We start from the raw sequence: 22,916 nt of genomic DNA, 5'->3' as shown, positions 1-22,916 counted from the left end.
TCCTCCCAGCAAAGACAACCACACAAAATGCCCGACTCCCCACCACCACAACGACGACGCTCCCGCTCCCGCTCCCGCTCCCGCTCCCCACCCCGCCAGCCCAAGAAATCCTCCACCGGCGGCTTCCGATGGAAGGAGAAGCGTCGTCCGGAGCGCGGGGAGGACGACGACGCCGCCCGAAGGTTAGATCGGGGGTATCGCGCGCGGTCGCCGCGGCGGGAGTACGAATCTCGGGATGAGGCTCGAGGGGGTGGGTATGATCCCCGGGATCGACGGGACTACTCCAGCCGAGACGGACGGGATGCGCGAGACCGTGAGCGTGATCGTCGGGGGTATCGCGATCGAGAGAGGGATGACCGGTACCGCGACCGTCACCGCGACAGCTACCAACCCCGAGATCGAGACGACCGCGACCGACCGGCCGAAAAGCCCATCTCGACCTCCACCGACGACCCCGCCAGGAGAGAGAAGAAGGAGAAAAAGAAGAAACGGCCGGCGATCCCCTCCGAGCCCATGATCCTGGTGCATGTCAACGACCGGCTGGGCACGAAGGCCACGGTGCCCTGTCTGCCGTCGGATACGGTGGGGGATCTGAAGACGCTGGTGGCGGCGCAGATCGGGCGGGCGCCGCGCGAGATCCTGCTGAAGAGGCAGGGGGAGCGGCCGTTCAAGGATTTTATCAGTCTGGGGGACTATGGGATTACGAATGGGGTGCAGTTGGATTTGGAGATCGGGACGGGGGATTAGATCCCTTTTGGGTGCTATGGTTATTCGGTGGCGGACAGACCGGCTAGAGGATAATCTGATGATGTGCTCCGGGGGTTTTTAGGCTTGCCTGCGGGTCCTCGCCATTGCTGAGATCGTCGTCTTCCAGCTCCTCCTGTAGCTGTAGCTGTAGCTGGCGCTGGCGCTGTGTCTCGCGCCACTCGCCCAACCACCCGCCGACGAACCCGATCACCTCGCCTTGGGCTTCCCGCACGCCCCTTGGAGGCACCACCCTCTTCCCCTCCCAGTACTCCTCCACCCCGAACACCCCGTTCTGATCCCAGTGATGCACCCCGCCCTCCATGCCATCGTACACCTCCTCCGCGGGCACACCGATGAGAAGCATCGGCTCCTTCGCCGTGGAGTTCCTCACCGGCAGCCCCGTCGCGAAGGGGCTCGCCTCCTTCCAGGGATCGGCCCGACCGCCGATGTGCGCGACGCGGGGATACGAGAAGGCGAGCCCGCCGTACCGGTTGATGCGGTCCGTGTCCGGCGGGGTGGTGATGCCGTAGGTGGCATTGCACATGTCGACCCAGAAGGCCGGGGTGAGGAGGCGCGAGACGAGCGGCGCGATGTGCGCCGGGACGGTCGACCCGGGCATGAAGTAGCCCCATTCCGTGCAGACCTGGTAGTTCCAGCTGGTCGAGGCCGTGCGGGGGAGGCGTTTGTCGTCGCCTGCCTCACCCTCATCCTCATTCTCATCCTCAGCGTCCGAGAAAACCCCCTCCCGCCTCACAAACCCCACCCAATTCACCACCCCCGTCACCAACTCCTCCACCTCCTTGCCATCGCCATCTCCATCTCCATCTCCACCGCCACCGCCAACCTCCCTCACCAACCCCCTCACCCTCGCCCCCACCTCCCCCTCCAACCCCTCATCCAACACCTCCGACGCAGTGATATTCCCACAAAACCACCCAAACCCGCGCCCCCCAACGCTCGGCTCCCAATTCCGCTCCTGCCACAACCCCAACGGCTCCGCCAACCCGGCCACGAACTTCTCATCCGTGAGGCCCGGCGCACTGCCCCCGAACACCCCCTTCAGCACTTCCGCATGGTCTTTCGATCCGGAGGGTGACTCCTTTGCGTGGGAAGATGCTGCCGCCGCCGCCGCCGCCGCCGCCGCCTTGGGCAAGAGAAGCACCCGATCGACCCAGGCGATGAGCGCCTGCTGCGCGGCGACGCATTGCGCGGGCGCGTGCGCGCGGATCGGCTCGTAGTACGCCCAGTAATCCGCGATGGCGGCGGTGACGCCGGAGCTGGAGATGGAGGCCCAGAAGAGGTCTGGGTGGGCGTGGCGGAGGAAGGCGACGAAGGCGCCGGCGTAGGAGCCGCCGTAGGCGATCCAGGGGGTGGTGGCCGGGGAGAGGTCGGGGACGGGAAGGTGGGTGGCGAGGTAGGCGTAGTCGGCTAGGGCTTGTTCGGTGGTTAGGTAGGTTAGGGTGGAGAGGGGGATGGTTTGGTTGTCTTGCTGGGAAATGCTGTCAGGGTAACTCGTCCCGTAGTACCGGTGTTCCACGATTAGCGCCGCCCCCTGGTAGATCCGCGCGAGTTCGTGGACGATCCCCTGCGATAGGAAGGGGAGGCGGTTCAGCGCCGAGGTCTCGCCGCCGGCGATGAGGAAGACTGGCCCGCCTGGTTGGTAGTGGCTCGTGTCGAGGATGTAGCGGAGCGGGAAGGTGAGGTTCGTGGCTGGGTAGCGTGCGGAGGTGGGGAAATGGTTGAGTGGGGTTGTTAGGTTGTGGATGGGGAATTGGGCTTGTTCGTGCGCCGTCGGGGTGTATTCTTTGTTGTTGTTGTTGTTGAGGTGGGTGTTCAGCCCGCTTAGGGCTAGGGTGGTGGTTGTGTAGTAGAGGAGGAGGAGGAGGTTCATTGTTGTTGTTGTTGTTGTTGTTGTTGTTGTTGTTGTTGGTTTGGGGTGGTGGGAGGGGAGAAGATAGGAAGGGTTGCGTGCGGGGAGATTGTGTTTATATATGATTATGATTATGATCATGATTACTGGTGCTAGCAAGGTAGGGTGCCAATCTCCTTGCTTGGTCCGATTGTCTCCGAGTGGGGACGGAGGCTGGGATGTTACAGTGGGTGTTGCAGATAGGCTTTCAATGTGCTCTTGGCTGTTACACGGCTATGTTTATCTACAACCGCTTAGGATGTTACACATTCACTTAATCCTAGAGATACTCATCGCCCTACAGCTCCACGCGAGGTCCCGTGAAGTTCTTCCGCCCATCCACCACCCACTGCATCAGCGAGATGATCAGGATGATCCCAAATGCAACCACGCAATAATCTAGCCCAGTCAGTCAGCAGCTGCCAATCAATATACTATGCATTCATCCAGCCAGGGAGCTTACTCATGTTGCTGCCCGTCACGGGCCGGTCCGGGGGAAACACAAACAACACTGTGGTCAGTGCGATATACGAGAGAGAGATCTGGCCCGTTAGCAGGGAACATCCCCCCCAATAGCAACCCACTCACCATATCAATCACCCAGCCAATCTTGTTGGGGATCTTCCATTTGCGATCGGGGAGTGTCCGTCGTCCGCGCAGGCAGTTCACCGCGATCGGCATCGCGTACGAGAGATCCAGAAGCACGACCGACGCCGAGACGATGGCGTTGAAAGCCCTATAATCCTCAGCGCAGCTCATTTGGTCACACGGAAAAACATACGAGCTCGAGCCAAGGTAGATAAAGCCGAAGATAATCACCACGACGGTGGTCAGAATCAACGCATTCAGAGGGAGTCCGAGGCGGGGATGCACCCGCGCGAAGAACTTGGACGCCGGCAGTCCGCCGTCTCTGCACGTTCGTCAGTGGCGATCTTCACTCGTGGGAGACAAGCCGCCTACCGTGCAAAAGCAAAGATCATGCGACTGCTGGTCGTCATCACGCTCAACGTCGCGAACAGCAGACAGACCAGGGGAAGCCTGGATCGGACCCATTAGCAACACTTTTTGGGGTGGGTGGGCCGCACATACATGAGGAGGCAGATGGCGCCGGCGCGGTTGTTGGTCGCATGGATGAAAATCTGCAGCAGGGGCCCGGCGCTCGAATTGACCACCTCGTCGATGTCACCGGCCACGAACAGCAGCACGATGAGGAAGATCGCTCCGGTGAAGGTGCCGATGCCCACGCAGACGACCATGATCTTGGGGCCTTTGATGGACGGTTGTGGGATTTCTGGTCGGTCAGTTGGCGCCTAGGAGCTAGGAGAGGGCAACTTTACCTTCAATCATGTGGCAGACCGCATCCTGGATCGATTAGTGTTGATTGACAGACGGTCGATGGGGAACTCACAAACGCGGTCACTCCGAGTCCACCTTGCAGCAACTGGGTCTGTTAGCGACATCGTCACAGATCGACGACTGTACTCACACCCAGCAGCCAAGCCACACCATCCGGCCCTAATCATGTTAGCGATGCTTGCGAACGTCCAACACTCGAACTCACAGCCAGTCTGGTTGATGAAATTGGTAAACACAAATCTGCAGCAGTTGGTCAACTAGTCCAGCGCCCGAGCAACGCAGCTTACGAGGCAGAGTTATAGTCCGGCGAGGCACAAGCCAGCACGGTAATCGACACCAGCACGAACCCGCCAATCGACCAGGTGACTTAGGTAATCTCATCAGTTCAAGCCCATCAACCACCAAATAAATCCAGGCAAACGTACAAGCACCACGATAGATGATCGGAAGCACCGAGTTCATGAACCCGTTCACCACAAACGCCAGCACCGTGTAGGCGATGTACATGAGGAAGTACTGCCACCGTTGCCACGCGAAATCCTGGGATCGTCAGTCAGCAGCCCATGGCCCCACAGAGAAGAAACGAAAAGACGTACAGGGTAAACCGAGGACACAATGCCCGCGATCAGCTGACAGGAAAGCAAGGCATTCGTAGCCACCAGCGCAACCTAAACTGTTAGCCTCGCATACACTCCAACATAATCAAGGAGCCTCACCCATCCAGCCACATTTACCCAGCCAGTCACCCAGGATAGAATCGGCACCCAATTCGGCCAGGAAACTGGTGATTCGGTGAGAAAACGCGATACAAGCGGGCGCCCAGCAGCGAAGAAGACATACTAGCTGCGCCGTCGTCAGTCAAACAGACCCCTGTAAAGTTCCACGAAAGAAAAGGGAGGAAAGGGAACGCACCAGCCACCCAATGATACTGTCCGCCCGCCGTGGGATACGCTGAGAGGAATTCCGCCAGCGAGATGGCGATGCATAGGTTACATGCTCCGGCGGTTACCAGACCTGGTCGTTGTTACCATGAGCACGACTGGTGGTAGATCGACCCGACGACGATCCACCCCGGAAAGGAGCCAGGCAGCCAGACAATACTTACCCCAGACAACACTCACACTGCCCCCAGACGGTAGACTGAGCGATAGACTGGCCGACAGAGCCGTCCACGACTACCCTCGATTATTAGTTCTTCCGCCCTTTCATACGCGGGGCTTCTCTCCGATTGCATCGAGAACAAAACATACATTCAGCACCGCAAACGCCAAGCCCAGCATCGATCTAGTTTTCTCTTCACAATTAGCATTACATTGCCTTTTGTGGCCAGATAATCAGAGAAAACCGGGGTCGACCGCACAGGGTAGAGAAGTTCCGATTCAGCTCGGCCTTATGCCCCATCTGCGCCAACTGGACGTCATCATCCTCATTCTCGAGGTGCGGTTGCTTCTTCTCGTCCATCATTGCTGTGGTCATTATAATTTCGAATTGAAATCGTCCAGAATTGCCATCAGCAGAACACTGATTGAAAATTCAGAGGCAGACGTAAGGCGGGGGGGAGAGACAAGTAACTTAAATCGCCGGGAGGGGGGAGGGGGGGGGGGGAACTGGTACTTGGTTGGTATCGGCGATTGACACGCATCAGATCTAAGGATGCATGCGGTATGTCCACCCAGGGTTGCGGGGGAAGCTTAATTTACTCTGCGGGCCGGGATGAGATGACACCACGAGCCAGACGGTACGCTAAGGCGATAATGGGTTTCAAGTCGGTTGGTGCATTCACTTATCTCCTTATATATGATTTCTCCCATGCATGGGGAGACAATGTACGCGGTAGTCATCAGGACGATAGTACCTTAGTACTAGTCAGCATCTAGTTGAGGCTGGCAAAACCCGCGGCAGGCAGAATTTATCGCTTGAGGGCTTATCGGGCCAATCAGCGGGTGGGATGCCGTCCCCGCCTGGACATGCCCGATTGGGGGATCTTTTCGTCTTCGACAGTCTATCTTGTGTAGGGGGTTATCTGGGGGTGATTATTCTGAGCTCATCAGTGATAAGATATATGATCACTAAGGTTGGATACCTACTGTAATTAAATAAACTCATTATCTGCTGCAGTCAGGGGGTATGTTGTTGCTCATGCCACGCAGCCCTAATCCCGGATTCTTGTCCCCGAGCTGTGGGTCGCTCGCTGCTTCCGGTTGAACCTGCGATAAGATAAGTGCAATAGCTGGGATTCTGTAGGTACACTACATATATGGAGTCTAGAGTAGACGACCTCGCCGGTCGCCGCCCTCATCGATATTCGGTGCAGCTTAATATAAGCCCTGCTTTCACATCTTAGTACAATGTGTGAGGATGGTACAGCATGCCGAGTAGTTCGGCTCCCTGGTACTGCTTTGAGGGTCCGTTGAGACCTGTCTTTTGGGTAGCATACATTATGCATAGATCTACACGCTCTCAACCACCAGAACCTTTCTTTGTTGTGTCAAAGATCAAGCAAAACTGGCTCCCCAGCTAGCCAAGAGCCACAATTACATACTGGAAGAAATCAGTCAAGCAGAATGAAAAAGAAGTGGGAAGAAGAAAAAACCCAAAGCGAACAAGACCAGACCAATCCAAACCAAACGAAACCAATACTCCATTCCGTCTCACCAAAAAAAATTCCTCGTGCCCAGTCGAGAAGACCGAAGATCACACCCCCCGAAGCACCCTGGTCTCCCCCGTCGGCTCCCCAAGGAACCACTGCGCAAAGGTTCTGATCAAGGTCTCGTCCTTCTCCCGGAGATCAAACAGCCGCGTTGGACGCATCACCACCGAGCTGCCATCGAAATATAGTTCGATGACCCGGGCGTGTTGCGGTCCCAGGAAGAAGAGAAGAAGGACCTATTTTCATATTCCGAACTCAGCGGTTTTACTTCAAACTTGGAAGGGCGTAGGGCTTCGCGTTCGGAATGTGATGCGGGAAAGGGGAGAAGGTGATTCTCACCGGCACAGTCGAATGTTCGAAGAAGCGAGACCGTCTCATCTGCCCGTTGATCACGCGAAGAGTGATCACAACCTCGCCGCGCAGCAGCGTGTTCTCGTTGTCATCGAGGTTGTTGTAGACCATGGCCTTCATGTGCGGGGACTCCCGACCCCTCTTGGCCTCGACGAGCTCGGGGGTGCCGAACTCGGGCTCGTTGCACTCGAATAGGTCTTCGGACGGGACAGCCATATCAAACTGTTGGGGAGATGTTCTGGTGTGAGATGGCGAGATCGATGATGCATAGACGACACGATAAAATACTAGATGCTGACGACTATGGAATCTAACTTACCTCAAACCCTCCCACAACCCATCGAGGATGTAATACTCGCTGTGAGTCGCGCAGCCAAAACAAAAGGAAGAGTATTAAGAGATCATGTTGCGGGCGCAGTCAATGGGGCGTCGGAAGATCGGGTTGACAGATTTGAACTCCTGGTACTTCGTCCTGCTCTTCTGATCATATTCGTGATCTGGGACCATCAAAAGATGGGCAGGGCATGGTTTGAAGAGGCTAGGGCTGGCGCTTGACCTTTCGTTCAGCTCCATAGGCGAGACGTTTATTCGTTGCGTCGCCGGTTGGCTCTAATCAAGTTCATGCGCTTCGAGACCCTCAACGTGGTTCTGGATTGCACGGAGCGCGGACCGTAGCTCCTTGTGCTTTGCGGGCTCAGGAGAATGCATGTTTTTGAGACTGAGCAATCGGGTTGCATATGCGAGGTATACTGCGGCATAATACTTCATTCATATTCAATCAATGAGTGACTGATGTTGGGACCATTGTCTCCCCTTATTTCTTTGTCTTAGGCCTCCGGACAAAAATCTCTTCCTTGAAGAGAACGGCCGCACATATCATGAATATTGAAGAGGAGTCTGTATGTTACCGTGTGATGAAGAGGAGCAGGACCGTCTTGATCTGTTTTATAAGCTATTCACGGTAGCACGGGTGTCTGCCAGCTTAATTTACGCGCCAGACCCAGGAATGGTAGATTCTTCGATGTGGGATTTGGGACAGAGATCTGGGCTATCGATGTCGCCCATAAATATCCCGATGCCTTTGTTGTTGCGATGGATCTGGCACCTATACAACCTCCCAATCATCCCAATAACTGCCAATTCTATGCGACATCTAACTTCGAGAGTCCTTGGCCGCTTGGTGAAGACTCCTGGGATCTTATTCATCTGCAGATGGGATGCGGCAGTGTTGTGGGTTGGCCAAATCTCGGTAGGAGAATCTTAAGGCATCTTCAATCAGGGGCGTGATTTAAACAGATGAAAATCGATTTCGAACCTCGCTGCGCCAATTGCTCTTTGAACGGACTGGCACTAGGCCAATGGTACCAGTACCTAAAGCAGGCAACACAGGCCACTATGTAGCCCATAGCCCACAACTCGCGTGATACAATCAGAGCCCGGAAAGAGGCAGCTTTTACCCAAATCGACCATCGGATGATGAAATTGCCTCTCAATCCTTGGCATGATGATGAACATGAGACAAAGGTTGCTCGCTGGTATAGCCTAGCTTTTTCCGAGAGTCTCGAGACCCTCAGTCTTGCTCTTTCAGTCGCGTGCTCAAATGGCCTTTGGATAGGATCAGACATCTAGCAGCTGAGGCTAACTCAGAGGCCTTTAACAAGGAACTCCGTGCTTACAATATCTTACCGAGCCGGACTAAGCGAGCCTTTCCGTGGGAATAAAGTGTTGCAGGATAAGCCATGCCCCAATATACTCTCTCAGTGAGCTTCCTCTCTAGCCTAAGATTGCGCATAGCCAACAATATGAATACTGTAAAAGAGTACTATCCCCATCCTTGTCAAGAAAACACACCCATTACCCTCCACGATATTTCAAATGAACAGAATCAGTCCTATCTTTCGTTAGATAAGAGTATTCCCTTTGTCAGAGCGTGAGCAAGGCAAACTCATAGTATTGGGTGTACTATGTTCAAAAGCCAGCCATATCTTCTGATTGGTCCGGCCAGACACATGTCTGGACCTCAAAGCTAAATGATAACCCTTCATCGCAGGTGTAGACTATAGCGGTGCCGCCATTTTCGGTATCGCATTTTATCCATTTCGTGCCATCTCCAGGATACGGCATGTGTGATACTTCTTGTGTTGCTGTCGCACACACTATGTCTCCGACATCGCCAGCCGGGGTGCCTGAAGCGTCATCCTGGGCATTGGTGAGGAGGCAGAGGAGTGCAGTGCCAGTGAGGAGAAAAGTGTAGCGCATTATTCGGCAGAGGAAACTGGCAATGCGGAATGGTAATTAGTATATTTTGGTCACCTGAAATGAAAGGTCACTAGGCCTGCATTGACGGGCTCTTGGAACATGGAAAGGGGTTATTCTTATATACTTGTGATCGACTTCCAGCTGATACGCCGATCCCATGTTGACCATTTGCGCTGCATGCTGGAATCAGCTTAGTGGATGGAAGCAACACATGCCCAGGCACTAGCTTAGCTAGTATGTTTCGCTTGCACCCTGCTACTGCTGGGGTGAACTAACTCATGAAGGCTTTTCGCTCAGTGTTGACTTGGTCCCATTTGCTGGATTCAAAGAGTGATTACTCCACACGATCGTTCCAAGTCTCCTGGTGCATATCTCGGGATTTGGAAACTCCGACTAGCGGTGAGGGTACCATGGCAACCGGAGTTTTGGATGTCCTAGCCCCTCGGAGGTAATACTGCTTTAGAATGAGATTAAATCATTGATCGAGTTGCCCAGAGCATGGCCAGGGTCGCCAAGGGCGCTTCGCAGTGTTGGGCAACCCCATATTGAACACTATCCTCCGACTAAAATGCTCGGGGATGAGATTGGCTACATCCACGATGTAACAATCTCTGAATCCGAGTCGGGTCGCAGCTCATCGTGGTCTGAAAATAACCCAACGTGGTCTGGGGTGTCTATAAGTTAACCAACTCACTCGAAAACTAGACTTTACTTTTCTATCATTCTGCGGTTTATAGGGGTATTTAGGGTGTATCAGGGTTAGTGGGGTGGCCAGGGTAGTTATCAGGGATTTCAAATAGGGAATTACTCATTGATTTTGTGCGTTTTGAGCTCGTCGTGGTCTGAGATAAACTCTGCGTGGTCGAACGTTGAATACCATACCACATTCCATCTTAACTAAGATGTAGACACTTGGTAAGCTTCTGGGAGTGGATATACACCCCCGCTGGATATAATTATTTAATCTATAATAGAAATCTGCTTGCTATTATATTTCAAAAATAGATCAATTATTTAGATTCAACGGCCAGATCAGCTTAATATGGGCCAGACGCATCCCCTCGTAGGAATCGCGGAGACTAACCTGCCCCTCGCTGTAGACTATCCCCGGGCGGGTGAGTTGGAGATGCCCCTTCCAGTAATAGCCAACCTTCTTAGCAAACTTGGTAAAGTAGATGTTGGTCTGCTCTTCTGGCTAATCTACTGTGGTTTCGGTGGTGTCGCCGCATTGAAAGCGCAGCCGGTAGTGGCCCGGGGCCAGTGGCGGGGCAGCGGGGTGGCCCAGGAACTCGGAGCATTTAACTCGGAATTCCTGGAGAGGCGAGCGCTTGAGGTCCTCTGGCCTCCAGACCTGCACAAGGTGGTGGTCGTCTGTGGAGATACATGTCTCATCTTGCCCCCCGGCGAGTTTAAGGATTTTCTTAACGGTCGGCTCCTCTATGGGCACACCGTGAGTGTGTTCCCCTTCACCAAAGAGGTGGACTTCTGTCGGATTGGATTGCGACGGCAGCAGTAGCAGCAGCTGCTGCTTCTCTGTAGTATCTTCAATCAGTTTCCCAGTGCTGTCAGACATTTTCACAGGGCTAGAGAGTTTGTATAAGACAGGGATTGTTGGTTCAGTATAAGAACTTAATTGGCCCTACACTTTGTGTGTGCCTTGGTTGACGAACATAACCTTGATGGGTAGAACGCCGTTTATATAATTCAAGGGAGAGGGCCTGAGAGGGCAGCTTGGGTCGATCATGATTGCTTTTTTTCAGTAAGAGTCTTTGTCATAATATAAATAACAATCTACGTCCTAATGACTACATCCCTCAGACCCAGACAAACAAAAGGTCACAGTATGAAGCCAGGTCAAACTTTAGGAGGGCGAGGTCTTGGACTCTTCTCCGCTATCTCAGACATAAACATGGACCTGTGCTATGAATCAAGGAGAAGAACAAGACCATTAAGTACCATCGTAGACAAGGATGTTGTTTATTCTTTTAGTATTTGATAGCTATCTCGGTCAGAGACAGGCAATCTGAAACTTAAAGTACGTAGCTCAGTCAAATCTCTGCCATGAATAGAAGTAAAACAATGATGGCATTGAGCAAAATTGTAGACCAGGACATTGTTTACGCACTCTTTCAGTACTAACTGCTTATGACGTCAATGCTATGTTGACGTCTGGAGACCTGAGGCACCAAGGTTTCCTCTTTTTCCCTCCCCCTCCCCTTCCCCCTCCCACCACCACCGAGACACCGTTTCTTGCATCCTTCCACCATTCTGCCTGCACTCGTCTGCGATTGCAGACTTCCTTGTTGATTCAACAATGAGACATCCCAAGTTTCAGCATCTGGTACATCATGTTCCACCATCTCAACCTTTCTTCAGCTGGAGAAAGGCGGGCCCCGGCGGGATGCCCCCCTTTCGTCCCATTGTCTCTTTATGCTTAGCATGCTTGGTCTCGCAAAGCCAATTCTTCATCATCCTTCGTACCGCACTTGCAGAAGGAAATGCCATCTAGTTCAGGTCCCAGTCCGGGGCCCCGCACCCCAATCCGGCATAGCAGCCTCAGTCCGGCGCTAAACAACCGGTTTGTGTCGGGGCATTGTCGCCGGCTGAAGAAAAATGGGAAAAACCCCGGCGGCACAGGGGCCTCGGTTAGCCCTAGTCCGCGATATCTTCACGATGCTGCCTGCCACCATGCGGGGTACCTGCGACTCGCCTCCAATGACTTCGTCGGGATGAAGCTGTCATTCTGCAGCGTCGCATGATCCGCTCCCAACATTTGCGCATCAGAGGTGGAACAAAATGTTCCGTCCAAGTGGCTTAATCGAGTGTTCCTGCCACCGTGACGCATTGGGATGCTGACGACCGGGAATCTGCAAGGGACGGGTGTGGTATAAAATCCTTTCCTGTTCCTGGGTTCCTTTCAGGGGCCGCTCAAGCATCTTTCACAGTCTCTCCACATACTGTCCTTCAAGATGCCTTCACGACGAACCCTCCTCGGGCTGGCGGCCACGGGCACCCTGGTCAGCGCCGGACCCTGCGACATCTATGCCTCCGGTGGGGCGCCCTGTATCGCTGCGCACAGCACCACTCGTGCCTTGTACAGTGCCTATTCCGGTCCCCTTTACCAGGTCATCCGTGGCTCGGACAGTGCCACCACCGACATCAAGCCGCTCACCGCTGGTGGGGTTGCCAATGCTGCCGCCCAGGACACCTTCTGCTCTGGCACGACCTGCCTGATCTCGATCATCTACGACCAGTCCGGTAGTGGAAACGACCTCACCCAGGCTCCTCCGGGCGGCTTCGATGGGCCCGAGTCCAACGGCTACGACAACCTGGCCAGCGCGATCGGCGCCCCCGTCACCTTGAACGGACAGAAGGCGTACGGTGTCTTCGTCTCGCCCGGCACCGGCTACCGCAACAACGATGCCAACGGCACTGCCACCGGCGATGAGCCCGAGGGCATGTACGCCGTCCTGGACGGCACGCACTACAACGATGCCTGCTGCTTCGACTACGGCAACGCCGAGGTCAGCAGCACCGACACGGGCAACGGCCATATGGAGGCCATCTACTACGGTACCAGCAAGACCTGGGGCTATGGCTCGGGCAGTGGCCCGTGGGTGATGGCCGATCTCGAGAACAACCTGTTCTCCGGGCAGGCGGAGGGCCTGAACTCGGCGGACCCGTCGATCTCCTACCGGTTCGTGACGGCGGCGGTCAAGGGCGAGCCCAACCAGTGGGCGATCCGCGGTGGCAACGCGGCCTCGGGCTCGCTGACGAGCTACTACAGCGGCGCGCGGCCCACGGTGAGCGGCTACAACCCGATGAGCAAGGAGGGAGCGATCATCCTGGGGATCGGCGGCGACAACAGCAACGGCGCGCAGGGCACCTTCTACGAGGGGGTGATGACCTCGGGCTACCCGTCGGACGCGACGGAGAATTCGGTGCAGGCCAACATCGTGGCGGCCAAGTACGCGACGACCTCGCTGACCAGCGGGTCGGCGCTGACGGCGGGCTCCTCGATCTCGCTGCGCGTCACGACCACGGGGTACACGACCCGCTACCTCGCCCACAACACCACCAACGTCATCACCTCGGTCGTCTCCTCGTCCAGCTCCTCCACCCTGCAGAAGCAGGCCAGCTGGACCGTGGTCGCGGGGCTGGCCAACTCCGGCTGCTTCTCCTTCGAGTCCGTCGACACCCCCGGCAGCTACATCCGCCACTACAACTTCGAGCTGCTGCTCGCCGCCAGCGACGGCACCAAGCAGTTCAACGAGGACGCCACCTTCTGCCCGGAGTCCGGCCTCAGCGGCTCCGGCACCTCCATCCGCTCCTGGAACTACCCCACCCGCTGGTTCCGCCACTACAGCAACGTGGGCTACATCGCCAGCAACGGCGGCGTGCACACCTTCGACTCCAAGACTTCGTTCAATGCGGATGTGACCTGGTCGATCAGCTCGGGCTTTGCGTCCGCGTAGATTGAGGCCGAGGCATCTGGGATGACTGGACGGCAGGGGGTGGATGTGGATGCTTGATGCGCATGTGGAAGACCTTTCGAGGTGGGCCTTGTAAATATGTTGTTATCTTCATTGCGAGTACAAATTCAGGATACCTTGGACTTCACTCACATTCTTTTGAGTTTTTGACTTAGATCCTCGTAGAATCCGAGTGACTATCCCAAAGGTTGCCCTGGCGTTTCGGGCAGTGCAAGGAATATAGTATAGTAAAGATTGTCGCGACCATTGAACTCTCAACATACGTACATTCCGTGCATGAATGACAAAAAAGGCTCGATAGGACATGTAGCACCCCGCACTGGAACATAGGCGAATGTCCATCAAACGACCGAACTGCACAATCACAATGTCTGTGCATCGAAGATGGCCAGGGGTTATGACGTCATTGTGCATGGCTTCCGTGCCAAGTTTTCATCCCAAAGACAGTTGTCGACAGAGTGCCGGAGAAACACACTCCGTGCCCGCAAACTGATGGTGCTTAGCTTAGTTGATAGACTGACCAGGTCTTTGGATGGATGGTCCAAGATGGAGGAAGTGGAATGTGTGGACGAAGCAGAGAGAGGAATGTGTTGACCGCTTTCGTGGCTGCCTTCTGCCGGCAGGATCATGATCGGCTGACCGCCTACGTGTCCATCTCCACCATCTCCCTGCGGTGTCAACATCACTCATTGTCGGAATGTATCTGGATTCGCATCTACCATCTAACGGTTCAATTGTCTCAATCTGAGGAGCATATTCTTTCAGGGACCTTGCAAATGGCGGAGGCTTTACGCCGTTTGAAAGCATGTAACATCCTGATAAGCATCATCGCGAAATCGCGACAGACAACAGTTGAGGGAACACATGGCACGCCATCACGACCATGATAGCCACCGAATTCCATGATTAACAACAAGCGATCTATGCTCTAAGATCCACCAGGTTGCCCGCGAAGGCTGAATGTCGAATTTGATTTCAGGATCCCGCCTCATCTCGCCAGGATGCTAGCTATGGGGCCGCCCCCAACAGTGCAACACCAGAAGCCGTCCCGATTTGCCCCCTGGCGCAGCGCTGAATCCCAGCGACCTTGCGCCTCGATATGTGTGGTCCGTCGAATGTTGTGCCGGGCAGCGAGGATCCTGTTGCGTGAACTTACGCAGGAACAGCGAGCCGGCTGCCGCGTGCCCTGCCTTTCGCCCCCATGCGACACAGGAACCGAACTCCGCTCAGGGGAACTTCTTCGGAATGAGAGTTCCTCTCTTTCTTCTTTCTTCTTGCCAACTCTGCCAGTTGCGTGTCCTCATGCCTGTGTGGGCTGTCAGTCTTTCTTTCACTCACTACATTGACATTCGTTGAAAACCATTCTCGCGAGTCACTCATTTCCTCGCGGGAGCGCCAGTCATTCTTTGCCCGCAGTCTGTCGTTACCACAACTACCCACAGATAATCACAATGGCAAGCAAGCTTGCACCCACTCTCTTCGCCCTCGCGAGCGTGGGACACCTCGCCTCCGCGCAGCTCGCTGTAGACACCACGCCCGTGACGGCCGCCGCCTCCGTCGAGACCGTCTCCATGATCGACGCATCGGGGCTGCCCATCACGACCGTCTCCGACGCCGGCGACAACGCCTGGTACATCCCTCTAACGGGGCCCGCCAGCGCGGCGACCGCCGCGTGGGGCGCAAATGTGCACATGCACAGCGAGACCGCCGCGCTGCTCCCCATCACCTTCGGCACAGCACCAGCACCCACCAGCACACCTAGCGTCCACAAAACCCGAATTTCCTCGCAGGAAATCAGCGCCTTACCCACGGCGACCGTCTCCCCGATCGGCACGCCCGCCGGCGACGAATCCACGAGCTCGACCCTCGAAATCCCTCTGAACCCGGAAGCAAACGCCCTCCTCCTGGGCGCGGACACAAGCCTCACCATCCTCAGCACCGTCATCGCGACAGCCGAGAACCCGACGAACATCAGCACCACGAACCTGACCACCCTCCCCGTGGGGATGAACCTCGGCTTCGGGTCCCACTGGCCCGGGGCCCTGATCTTCGGCGGCAACTACGACGCGAACCGCATCTGGAACGAATCGCACTGGCAGACCACCCCGGAAACCAGCGCGGGGAATGGCAGCTTCACCCAAACCGGCACGCAGCTCCTCGCCAGCGGCGTCCAGCTGAGACTCTACCCCGCGCCCAACCTTACGGGCAACACAAACACAACCACCTACCCCTTCGACACCACCTCCACCCCAACAACCACCACCACACCCCTCCCCGCCACCCTCAACTTCACCGCCGAGACCCTCACCGTCCCCGACGCGAGCTTCTGCGACCGCAACTTCACGGTGGTCTTCAACCCAGATAGCGCGACGTACCCGCTCTTCGAGATCCCCGTCTGGGCGGACCTGGTCCCTGCGGGGTCGCGGTGTGTGGTGGGGAGTAGTGGGGGGGAGATCATCCTGGGGCGGCCGTTCTTCCAGGCGGCGTATGTGTATGTCACGGACGTGGGGGATTTGTACTTTAGTTCGATTCGGAGGGATGGCTCGGTTGGGGTGGCGCCGAGGGAGTTTGATTTGCATGCTGTGTTGGGGGGTGGGATGGGGGGAGGGGAGGGGGATGTGTATGCTAACGCGACAGTGGAGGAGGCGGGGGCGAAGGGGACTGCGGTTTCGGGGGCGGGGAGGGTTGCTACCATTATGAGTAGTGGTGCTTGGGGGGTGGTGCTTGTTGTTGGGGTGGTGGTGGTGGGGTGGGCTATTTAGTCGGGGGTGGTGTGGTGGAGTTGATTCTAATTTGTTTTGTTGGATATAAGATGTATAATATACTATACCCATTCTTAAGATTCCATGTTTATTTCCAGCACGAGTACAGCACGAGTATAAAAGAAAGAACCCTTAATTCCATGCTCACCATCCGCAGGGCAGGTTTCCCAGCCCCAACACTTGTATAGTATGTAGCCATCTGGCAAAGAACCAGAACCAGAAACAGAAAAAGAAACAGACCAGCTGCATCCATCCATCCTTCCCAGCCAGTGCATCCCAATCCCTTGCTCAAACATCAAACCCGCTAATCCAACCAACAAAATCAAAATCCCAAAACGCCATCCATAATCATGATCCCATGCAAAGGGGCCTCAACCCCACTCCCATGCCTGGGTTAGACCCGATCCGCACCGCACCCCGTATGCATCGCACAGCACGCATCCCACCCCATCGGCTTGGCATGATCACTGGAGATCATACACGACCAGCGCGCGCTCGATGTCCTGCAGGGTCTCCTTGTCGCCGTAGGCGTCCATCAGGGCGCGGTTTTTGCGGAGGCGCTCTTCTTCTTGCTGTTGGTAGAGGTGTTGGTTCTGGAGGGATTTCTGAGAGGTAGAGGGAGAGGTAGAGGTGGCCGTGTAGTGGTTGTAGGCGCCGAAGCCTTGGGGTGTGTTAGGTCTGGTTTGGATGGAGAGTGTTTACATTATAGAGGTGGGGGGAAGAGCGTAAACGTACCGAGAGCGATGGCCGCCATCAGGGGCAGATACCAGCGGCTGGGTTTCTTGAGGGAGGCCGGGTTGATGTGGGGGTGGCTCTTGACGAAAGGGCGGGGGTGTGGGGGGGAGAGGTTCATCATTTTGTTTTCGTTGGTGATTTATTGGTTTGATTGGAAGAGTTGTGGTGGTGGTGGTAGTGTTGAGTAGAGTAGAGGGATGTAGAATGTAGTGGAATGAATTGTGCTTGAATAATGGATTGTTGGTTTATGGTTGTACCTTGGTTGGTGTATTTATAAAGCAGCGGACTGAATGCATCACACCCACGTATTTGTGGCCTGATCGGGGGTAGTCGATCCGTCATACGATGGCAGCCCCGCCCGCCCCCGTCGATCCCGCTTTCTGGGGTATTTTGTAACTACGTAGAGGCAACGTGATTGGCGGAGTGGGCGCAGAGTGGAGCCGATGATGAAGAATCGCATGCACCCATCATCTCACTCACTCCACCGTCGAAATCCTTTTTCCGGGTGTGCTGATCTTGTTGTGCTCACTGTGCTCACTGCCTTGGGGGCTTGCCGGGGAGGGGGGGGATATCGGGTGATCCTACGGAGTTCGGAGTCTGGTCTGTGCTTTCTTCACTCGGTTTGGACTCATTCTTCTCTTACTACTCTGCGTTATTGTTTAGGAAGGAAATGCTGAATCCATTTTCTGGAAGAAGTACTGTAATGATCCCCCGAGATGGAAGAGCGGGGGGTGCGCGTGGGGGTTGCCAGATAAGGAGTTGGTGCCTTCTTAGGGTCAGGGCTGGACTCACGCCGCTACATCACACTCTCTACATGATAACACCTATCGCTTTGTCCGCGCTTACAGCGACAGACTCTGTGTCATTGTTGACTGCTAGCCACCGTCACAGTTTAGTCCAAACTAACACTATCGATAAGATACAATCTGCTACCAGGGCCATCTCCAGCAAAGGTGACAGTACTAATGCCTCAAGCTTCCACCCATATCCATGGACCAGAAGGTTACTCCAACGGCACGGTATCGACAAAACACGACCTCAACGCCTCCACCCCATACCTCCCCCCCAGCACCTCAACCTCACCCACCACCGCCCTAATCCTGGCGACCTCCTCCCCCTCCAGCCTCACCCCCAACGCGCCCACATTCTCCACCAAAGCCTCGGGGCGCGTGGTCCCCGGAATCGGGAAAACATCCTCCCCCTGCGCCAACAACCACGCCAACACCAGCTGCCCCACCGTACACCCCTTTTCGTCCGCAAACCCCTTCAACCGCTCTACCAACGCGAGATTCCGCCCAAAGTTCTCCTCACTATACCGCGGCATGACCAGCCGGATATCCCCGGCGGGGAAGTCCGCCCGCGACCGCACCCGCCCGGTCAGGATCCCGCGCGAGAGCGGCGAGTACGCCACGACGGCGACGCCCAGCTCGCGCGCCGTGCGCAGCAGGTCCGTCTGCGGGGACTCGATCTCCAGCGAGAAGGGCGAGTACTCGACCTGGACGGCGGCGATGGGGTGCACGCGGTGGGCGCGCCGCAGCGTCGCGGCGCTGACCTCGCTCAGCCCGAGGTATTTGATTTTGCCGGCGGATCGCAGCTCGGCCATCGCGCGGACGGTCTCCTCGACGGGCACGGCGGGGTCGAGGCGGTGCGCGTACAGCAGGTCGATGGTCGAGACGCCCAGGCGTTGCAGGCTGCGCTCGCACGAGGAGAGGCACCGGCCGCGCGAGCTGTCGATGATCATCGCGCCGTCCACGAACTCGGCCCCGAATTTCGTGGCCAGGAAGACGTGCGCGCGCTTGCTCGGGTTGGCGCGCAGCCAGGTGCCTAGCAGGGTTTCGCTGTCGCCGTAGAGGGCCGCTGGTTTGGTTCCCGTGTCAGTAAGGGGGTTACTTTGGGCTGTGAGGGAGGGGGTGCAGTGGAAGTACAGTACCGGAGTCCCAGAAGGTCTCGCCTAGTTCGTACGCTTTGTCGAGGAGGGCGAGGCGCTCGGCGTCCGGCTTGGGGGGCCCGTAGAAGGCACTCAGGCCCATCGTGCCAAAGCCCAGGCGGGGCACGGAGGGGCCGTCTTTGCCCAGGGGCCGGGTTTCGAGGTGCGCTGGCATTTTGCTATTCGTTTTGGTGGGGTTGAGCTGGCGTTCTGCCATCTCGTTGGGATGAAGGGTGCTAGAACACTTATACCGTTCTTCAAGCCAAGCCAGTATACTTCGGCCGGATATACCGGATTTTACGGATTTGCCGCTGTCATCATCGACTGGCCGTTGCGGGAAGAGGTCGAGGTGGGTCTAGTACCCCTATCTGGAATCTCTGATTGGAAGTTTGTGAGCTTTATGCACCCGGCATATGCGTTTATGCTCGGTCTACGAGGTGAGGTTGTGGTGGTCGGAGTTAATCGGTGTTGCGTGGGTTCAACCTGAGAACGTCGAGTCATGCCTACCCCCCTTAATACATTGATTATGCACCAACAAGGACATAGGGATCTTGTCTTGGGCGAGTAAGAAGCTGATAAGAAGACTTGAGGTGGATAATGCTTGGAGTCTGACTACGCCAGGCTATCTGCGGAACTATGAGTAGCCAAGGACCACCCAGGTGGGCGGAGAGCAAGCAGTCTATTCACTAAGACTGCAGGGCCGCCGTCAAGACTGACAATAGGCAATGCTTGCTAGATATCTATGCTAGTAGGTAGACTCGGCTGGCGTTGTGTACTAAAAGTAAACCTCCAACTCCCAGTGGTAAATGCCTGTCCAGCGGTACGCGATAAAAGATAAACACCATCTGTGTAAGACCGCAGCCCTTTGACTATTGTCTGCAATTGCAGTTACAAAGAAGATAGCCGACGATCATCATGAACCCTCGACGAAAGCCTCATCAACCCCCGGAACATAGGCCCCTCGCAATAGTTATAAATGTCCACACAGCCGAGCAAAGCAATAACCGATTCCCATACCAATCCCACCAAACAGCAGTAGTCAATTGACTAACACCCAAGGTATCCCAATAACCCACATCCAGACCGACTGATTTTGTGTGCTCAGACCGCCATCATGTGCATGTCCCAGGCCCAGGCCGAGTCCCATGCCCCCGACCAGTCACGCCCCTTTCTCCCACGCGTCACGGACATCGGGAGCCTTCCCTACGGGGGCCTGCCAGGCCGCTGCGTGTACGGGCCCGACGATCCGCCGGCGCACTTCGACGCGAAGCTGACCAACCACTTCGTGCGCCCGCACCCGGAGACCAGCCTCAGCTGGGACGGGCACCACCTGCTGCAGCTGCTGGAGCAGAAGGACGTGGAGACCATGCGGGTGATGGACGGCTACCGGCCGCTCGTGCTGGAGCCGGACCAGTACCTCGCGCGCTTCTGGTGCCGCCCCGACGACGCGTACTACTACTTCGTCTGCACCAGGATGCAGGGGCTGGAGTACTGCAGCCGCTTCGTCCGGTGGGTCAACGTCAAGAGCACGCTGCATCCCGCGGTCGAGGCCACGACGGGGCCCGGCCTGCAGCAGCGGGACTAGGCGCTGGACGACCGGATCATCGGCGTACGTGACCAGCTGCGGCGGAAGGACCAGTATGCCGAATTGGTGGTGCTCGAACAGCAGCATAGGGAGCCGGCTTCACAGCAGATGCAGGAGGAGCTGGACCAGCAGCCACTGCCTCAGCAACAGCAACAGCAGGAAAAGCAGCCAAAGAAACAGCTGTCAAAGAAACAACAGCTACAGTAGATGCAGGGGCTTCACAGGTTCCGGCTGGTTCGGCAGGAGCAGCCGCAGTAACAGCAGCCACAGCCACAGCCACAGCCACAGCAGATGCAGCAGGGGCAGCTGATGCAGGAGTCTTTCCAGTTCGCGCTGGCTCAGCAGGAGCAGCAGTGGGACCAGCAGCAGTGGGAGCAGGCGCTGGAGCGGTCGTCCCGGCAGCAGCAGCAGAAGGAAGAACAGGGGGAGAGGTAAGTTAGTGGATCTGACCTAATCCCATAACGATAGGTCACGCACCTGCCCTTGGCCTCTCCGAATAAGCCTTCGATATCGTGCATCAAGTACAGTGCCCGCTGTTTACAAGCGCCAGGTAAGGCCTCCCCGGTTCTCTCTCAGGTATAACTAAACCAACCAGTAATTAATTTCACCCTCTTTGCGAGGTTAATTCATACTTATTCAATCTCCATACCATGCGCAGTAAACCCCCCAACCTCTCAGTACCCCCAAAAAGACCCCCTTACCAGCCCAACCAAACCAAGCGATACAAACTATCCCATACCCCTATAGACTAAATTTAGTACTTCCCTGTTTACGGAGGTGGTTGTGTGCTCGATTGGTAGCCACACAAGCTGGTCGACGTCCCGGTAAGAGGCTACAACCTGGAGGAGATGGCTGTGGTCTGAGGAGAGGAGATCTTCATCGTTGATGTATGAGAGGCTTGGATAGTGAGGAAAGGGGGCTACGGCTGTTTGCTCCCTGCACCCGAACCAGCCTTACTACCCGTACCAGATGTAAGATCCTGGATTGAGAGTTGCGGACGCGTGAGCGGGTCCTCGATACATCTAAGATCCTCCGTAGGGTTTGCCGACCCGACAAGCTCGCACAACAGTCTCCGTGCGGCATGGAGGTGGCGTCCAGCACCGGACAGGCTTTTCAGGGATCTCCATCCTTATCCATATAGTCAGACAAACACTTCGTGGATGGGGATGGCAGAGTTAGGTATACTACCTCCCCCAACGCAAAGACGATCATAACCGCAACCGAACTAACCCCGACCTGCCGGATCCCAATGCTGCCCTGCGCAAGGCCCAAGACACTGGTGTAGGCACCCACACCCTGCGCTCTCATATAGCCCTTCTGCGCATGGCCCGCCGGGAGTAGCGCGGCCCGGTGCAGGGCCCCGAGACACAGAATCGCATGGCAGACCAGATCGTCTGACCACGCCATCTGTGCGACTGTGTCGCGCCAAAATGCAAGGCCACTGCCTGCGAAGAACCGGTGGACGGTGCTAGTCACGTATTGGTGGTAGACTGCTAGGAAAGCAGTGCGTTGATGTGGGTCTTCAGGCGATCGCACCACATCTGGCACGTACTGGGATAAAACCAACTGGGAAGCTGAAGACGAGGTTACAAGCGGGGCAGAGGAGGGTGCGTCTGTATCCGCTTCTCCCGTGAAAACGACAGGCATGACTGTGCCGGCTCTGCTGGTAGCCGGCACAGACGAGGTGGGGAGTCTGACATCTGTGACACGTGGGCATTTCTTCACTACATTTGACTTGCCGCCGGAGACAGGTCAGGCATCCCGTCCGGGTGCGCTTGAGATGGGGAGGTGGCATGGTACCTTGGGGTTAGGAAGCCAAGGAACAGTGGGGTCGACTGCAGACTCTGACTCTGGATGAATGTTTTTTCTGTGCTGCTTATTCAATGGCGGGGTAATGCATGGATAGATTGAATTCACGTGAGAACTTGCTCCTGTCCAGTAGTTTGACGCTAGATTGGGTCTAGACACAGGATTGTTACGGGTTTGAAGACCATAACTTCATCGCACTCAAGCTGACAACCGTGAACTAAAAGACAACCTCTAGTGCCCACGAAGCGTTGCCACAAAGACAATTGCCGACTTCGACAAAACGAACACCAGGATCCATCAACCGGCGTCTCTAAGCGCCCCTGCATTGAAACT

The 22,916-nt window shown here is 56.0% G+C and overlaps 12 protein-coding genes across 12 annotated transcripts; 5 read left to right on the top strand and 7 right to left on the bottom strand.

Moving 5' to 3' along the window:
• Positions 1–27: 27 nt before the first annotated feature.
• On the top strand, positions 28–747 carry BO95DRAFT_355809 (ubiquitin-like protein HUB1; the record flags this gene model as incomplete). The annotated part of the gene is made up of 2 exons (XM_025582267.1): positions 28–206; positions 351–747. 2 exons carry the CDS (start codon positions 28–30, stop codon positions 745–747), a joined length of 576 nt encoding a protein of 191 aa, XP_025445360.1.
• Positions 748–910: 163 nt separating this feature from the next.
• Positions 911–2,530, bottom strand: BO95DRAFT_347302 (putative extracelular serine carboxypeptidase; the record flags this gene model as incomplete). The annotated part of the gene is made up of 1 exon (XM_025581997.1): positions 911–2,530. A coding segment is annotated over one exon (1,620 nt), but the record flags the coding sequence as incomplete, so codon positions are not given.
• Positions 2,531–2,858: 328 nt separating this feature from the next.
• On the bottom strand, positions 2,859–5,601 carry BO95DRAFT_407369 (amino acid transporter). The gene is made up of 18 exons (XM_025584066.1): positions 5,373–5,601; positions 5,263–5,296; positions 5,118–5,187; positions 4,925–5,026; positions 4,729–4,796; positions 4,609–4,680; positions 4,438–4,552; positions 4,300–4,378; positions 4,218–4,252; positions 4,143–4,171; positions 4,065–4,097; positions 3,994–4,018; positions 3,746–3,947; positions 3,617–3,694; positions 3,438–3,566; positions 3,245–3,392; positions 3,120–3,198; positions 2,859–3,055 (listed from the first exon to the last, which is right to left on the bottom strand). Exons 1-18 carry the CDS (start codon positions 5,486–5,488, stop codon positions 2,955–2,957), a joined length of 1,515 nt encoding a protein of 504 aa, XP_025445358.1. The 5' UTR covers positions 5,489–5,601; the 3' UTR covers positions 2,859–2,954.
• Positions 5,602–6,706: 1,105 nt separating this feature from the next.
• Positions 6,707–7,229, bottom strand: BO95DRAFT_460691 (uncharacterized protein; the record flags this gene model as incomplete). The annotated part of the gene is made up of 2 exons (XM_025588764.1): positions 6,707–6,898; positions 7,002–7,229. The coding sequence occupies 2 exons, from the start codon at positions 7,227–7,229 to the stop codon at positions 6,707–6,709; spliced, it is 420 nt and encodes a 139-aa protein (XP_025445357.1).
• Positions 7,230–7,914: 685 nt separating this feature from the next.
• Positions 7,915–8,734, top strand: BO95DRAFT_450733 (uncharacterized protein; the record flags this gene model as incomplete). Its single annotated transcript, XM_025588031.1, has 5 exons — positions 7,915–7,985; positions 8,012–8,243; positions 8,310–8,410; positions 8,447–8,605; positions 8,629–8,734. The coding sequence occupies 5 exons, from the start codon at positions 7,915–7,917 to the stop codon at positions 8,732–8,734; spliced, it is 669 nt and encodes a 222-aa protein (XP_025445356.1).
• A 105-nt stretch (positions 8,735–8,839) lies between these two features.
• BO95DRAFT_439946 (chitin binding peritrophin-A domain-containing protein) lies at positions 8,840–9,338 on the bottom strand. Its single transcript, XM_025585841.1, has one exon. It carries the CDS (start codon positions 9,270–9,272, stop codon positions 8,982–8,984), a length of 291 nt encoding a protein of 96 aa, XP_025445355.1. The 5' UTR covers positions 9,273–9,338; the 3' UTR covers positions 8,840–8,981.
• A 2,798-nt stretch (positions 9,339–12,136) lies between these two features.
• BO95DRAFT_37638 (alpha-L-arabinofuranosidase B) lies at positions 12,137–14,024 on the top strand. Its single transcript, XM_025583201.1, has one exon. It carries the CDS (start codon positions 12,242–12,244, stop codon positions 13,745–13,747), a length of 1,506 nt encoding a protein of 501 aa, XP_025445354.1. The 5' UTR covers positions 12,137–12,241; the 3' UTR covers positions 13,748–14,024.
• Positions 14,025–15,216: 1,192 nt separating this feature from the next.
• On the top strand, positions 15,217–16,527 carry BO95DRAFT_460688 (uncharacterized protein; the record flags this gene model as incomplete). Its single annotated transcript, XM_025588763.1, has 2 exons — positions 15,217–16,357; positions 16,403–16,527. The coding sequence occupies 2 exons, from the start codon at positions 15,217–15,219 to the stop codon at positions 16,525–16,527; spliced, it is 1,266 nt and encodes a 421-aa protein (XP_025445353.1).
• A 177-nt stretch (positions 16,528–16,704) lies between these two features.
• On the bottom strand, positions 16,705–17,447 carry BO95DRAFT_439944 (uncharacterized protein). The gene is made up of 2 exons (XM_025585840.1): positions 17,263–17,447; positions 16,705–17,188 (listed from the first exon to the last, which is right to left on the bottom strand). The coding sequence occupies exons 1-2, from the start codon at positions 17,381–17,383 to the stop codon at positions 16,992–16,994; spliced, it is 318 nt and encodes a 105-aa protein (XP_025445352.1). The 5' UTR covers positions 17,384–17,447; the 3' UTR covers positions 16,705–16,991.
• An 818-nt stretch (positions 17,448–18,265) lies between these two features.
• On the bottom strand, positions 18,266–19,364 carry BO95DRAFT_450731 (Aldo/keto reductase; the record flags this gene model as incomplete). Its single annotated transcript, XM_025588030.1, has 2 exons — positions 18,266–19,119; positions 19,193–19,364. The coding sequence occupies 2 exons, from the start codon at positions 19,362–19,364 to the stop codon at positions 18,266–18,268; spliced, it is 1,026 nt and encodes a 341-aa protein (XP_025445351.1).
• Positions 19,365–21,065: 1,701 nt separating this feature from the next.
• Positions 21,066–21,637, top strand: BO95DRAFT_460684 (uncharacterized protein; the record flags this gene model as incomplete). Its single annotated transcript, XM_025588762.1, has 3 exons — positions 21,066–21,205; positions 21,243–21,324; positions 21,575–21,637. The coding sequence occupies 3 exons, from the start codon at positions 21,066–21,068 to the stop codon at positions 21,635–21,637; spliced, it is 285 nt and encodes a 94-aa protein (XP_025445350.1).
• On the bottom strand, positions 21,590–22,683 carry BO95DRAFT_37613 (uncharacterized protein). The gene is made up of 2 exons (XM_025583183.1): positions 22,575–22,683; positions 21,590–22,508 (listed from the first exon to the last, which is right to left on the bottom strand). Exon 2 carries the CDS (start codon positions 22,419–22,421, stop codon positions 21,888–21,890), a length of 534 nt encoding a protein of 177 aa, XP_025445349.1. The 5' UTR covers positions 22,422–22,508; positions 22,575–22,683; the 3' UTR covers positions 21,590–21,887.
• Between the last annotated feature and the right edge of the window lie 233 nt (positions 22,684–22,916).

This window comes from Aspergillus brunneoviolaceus (assembly GCF_003184695.1).
Source record: "Aspergillus brunneoviolaceus CBS 621.78 unplaced genomic scaffold BO95scaffold_12, whole genome shotgun sequence".
NCBI classification, from domain to species: Eukaryota; Fungi; Ascomycota; class Eurotiomycetes; order Eurotiales; family Aspergillaceae; genus Aspergillus; species Aspergillus brunneoviolaceus.
This window is presented reverse-complemented; position numbering and strand designations above follow the sequence as displayed.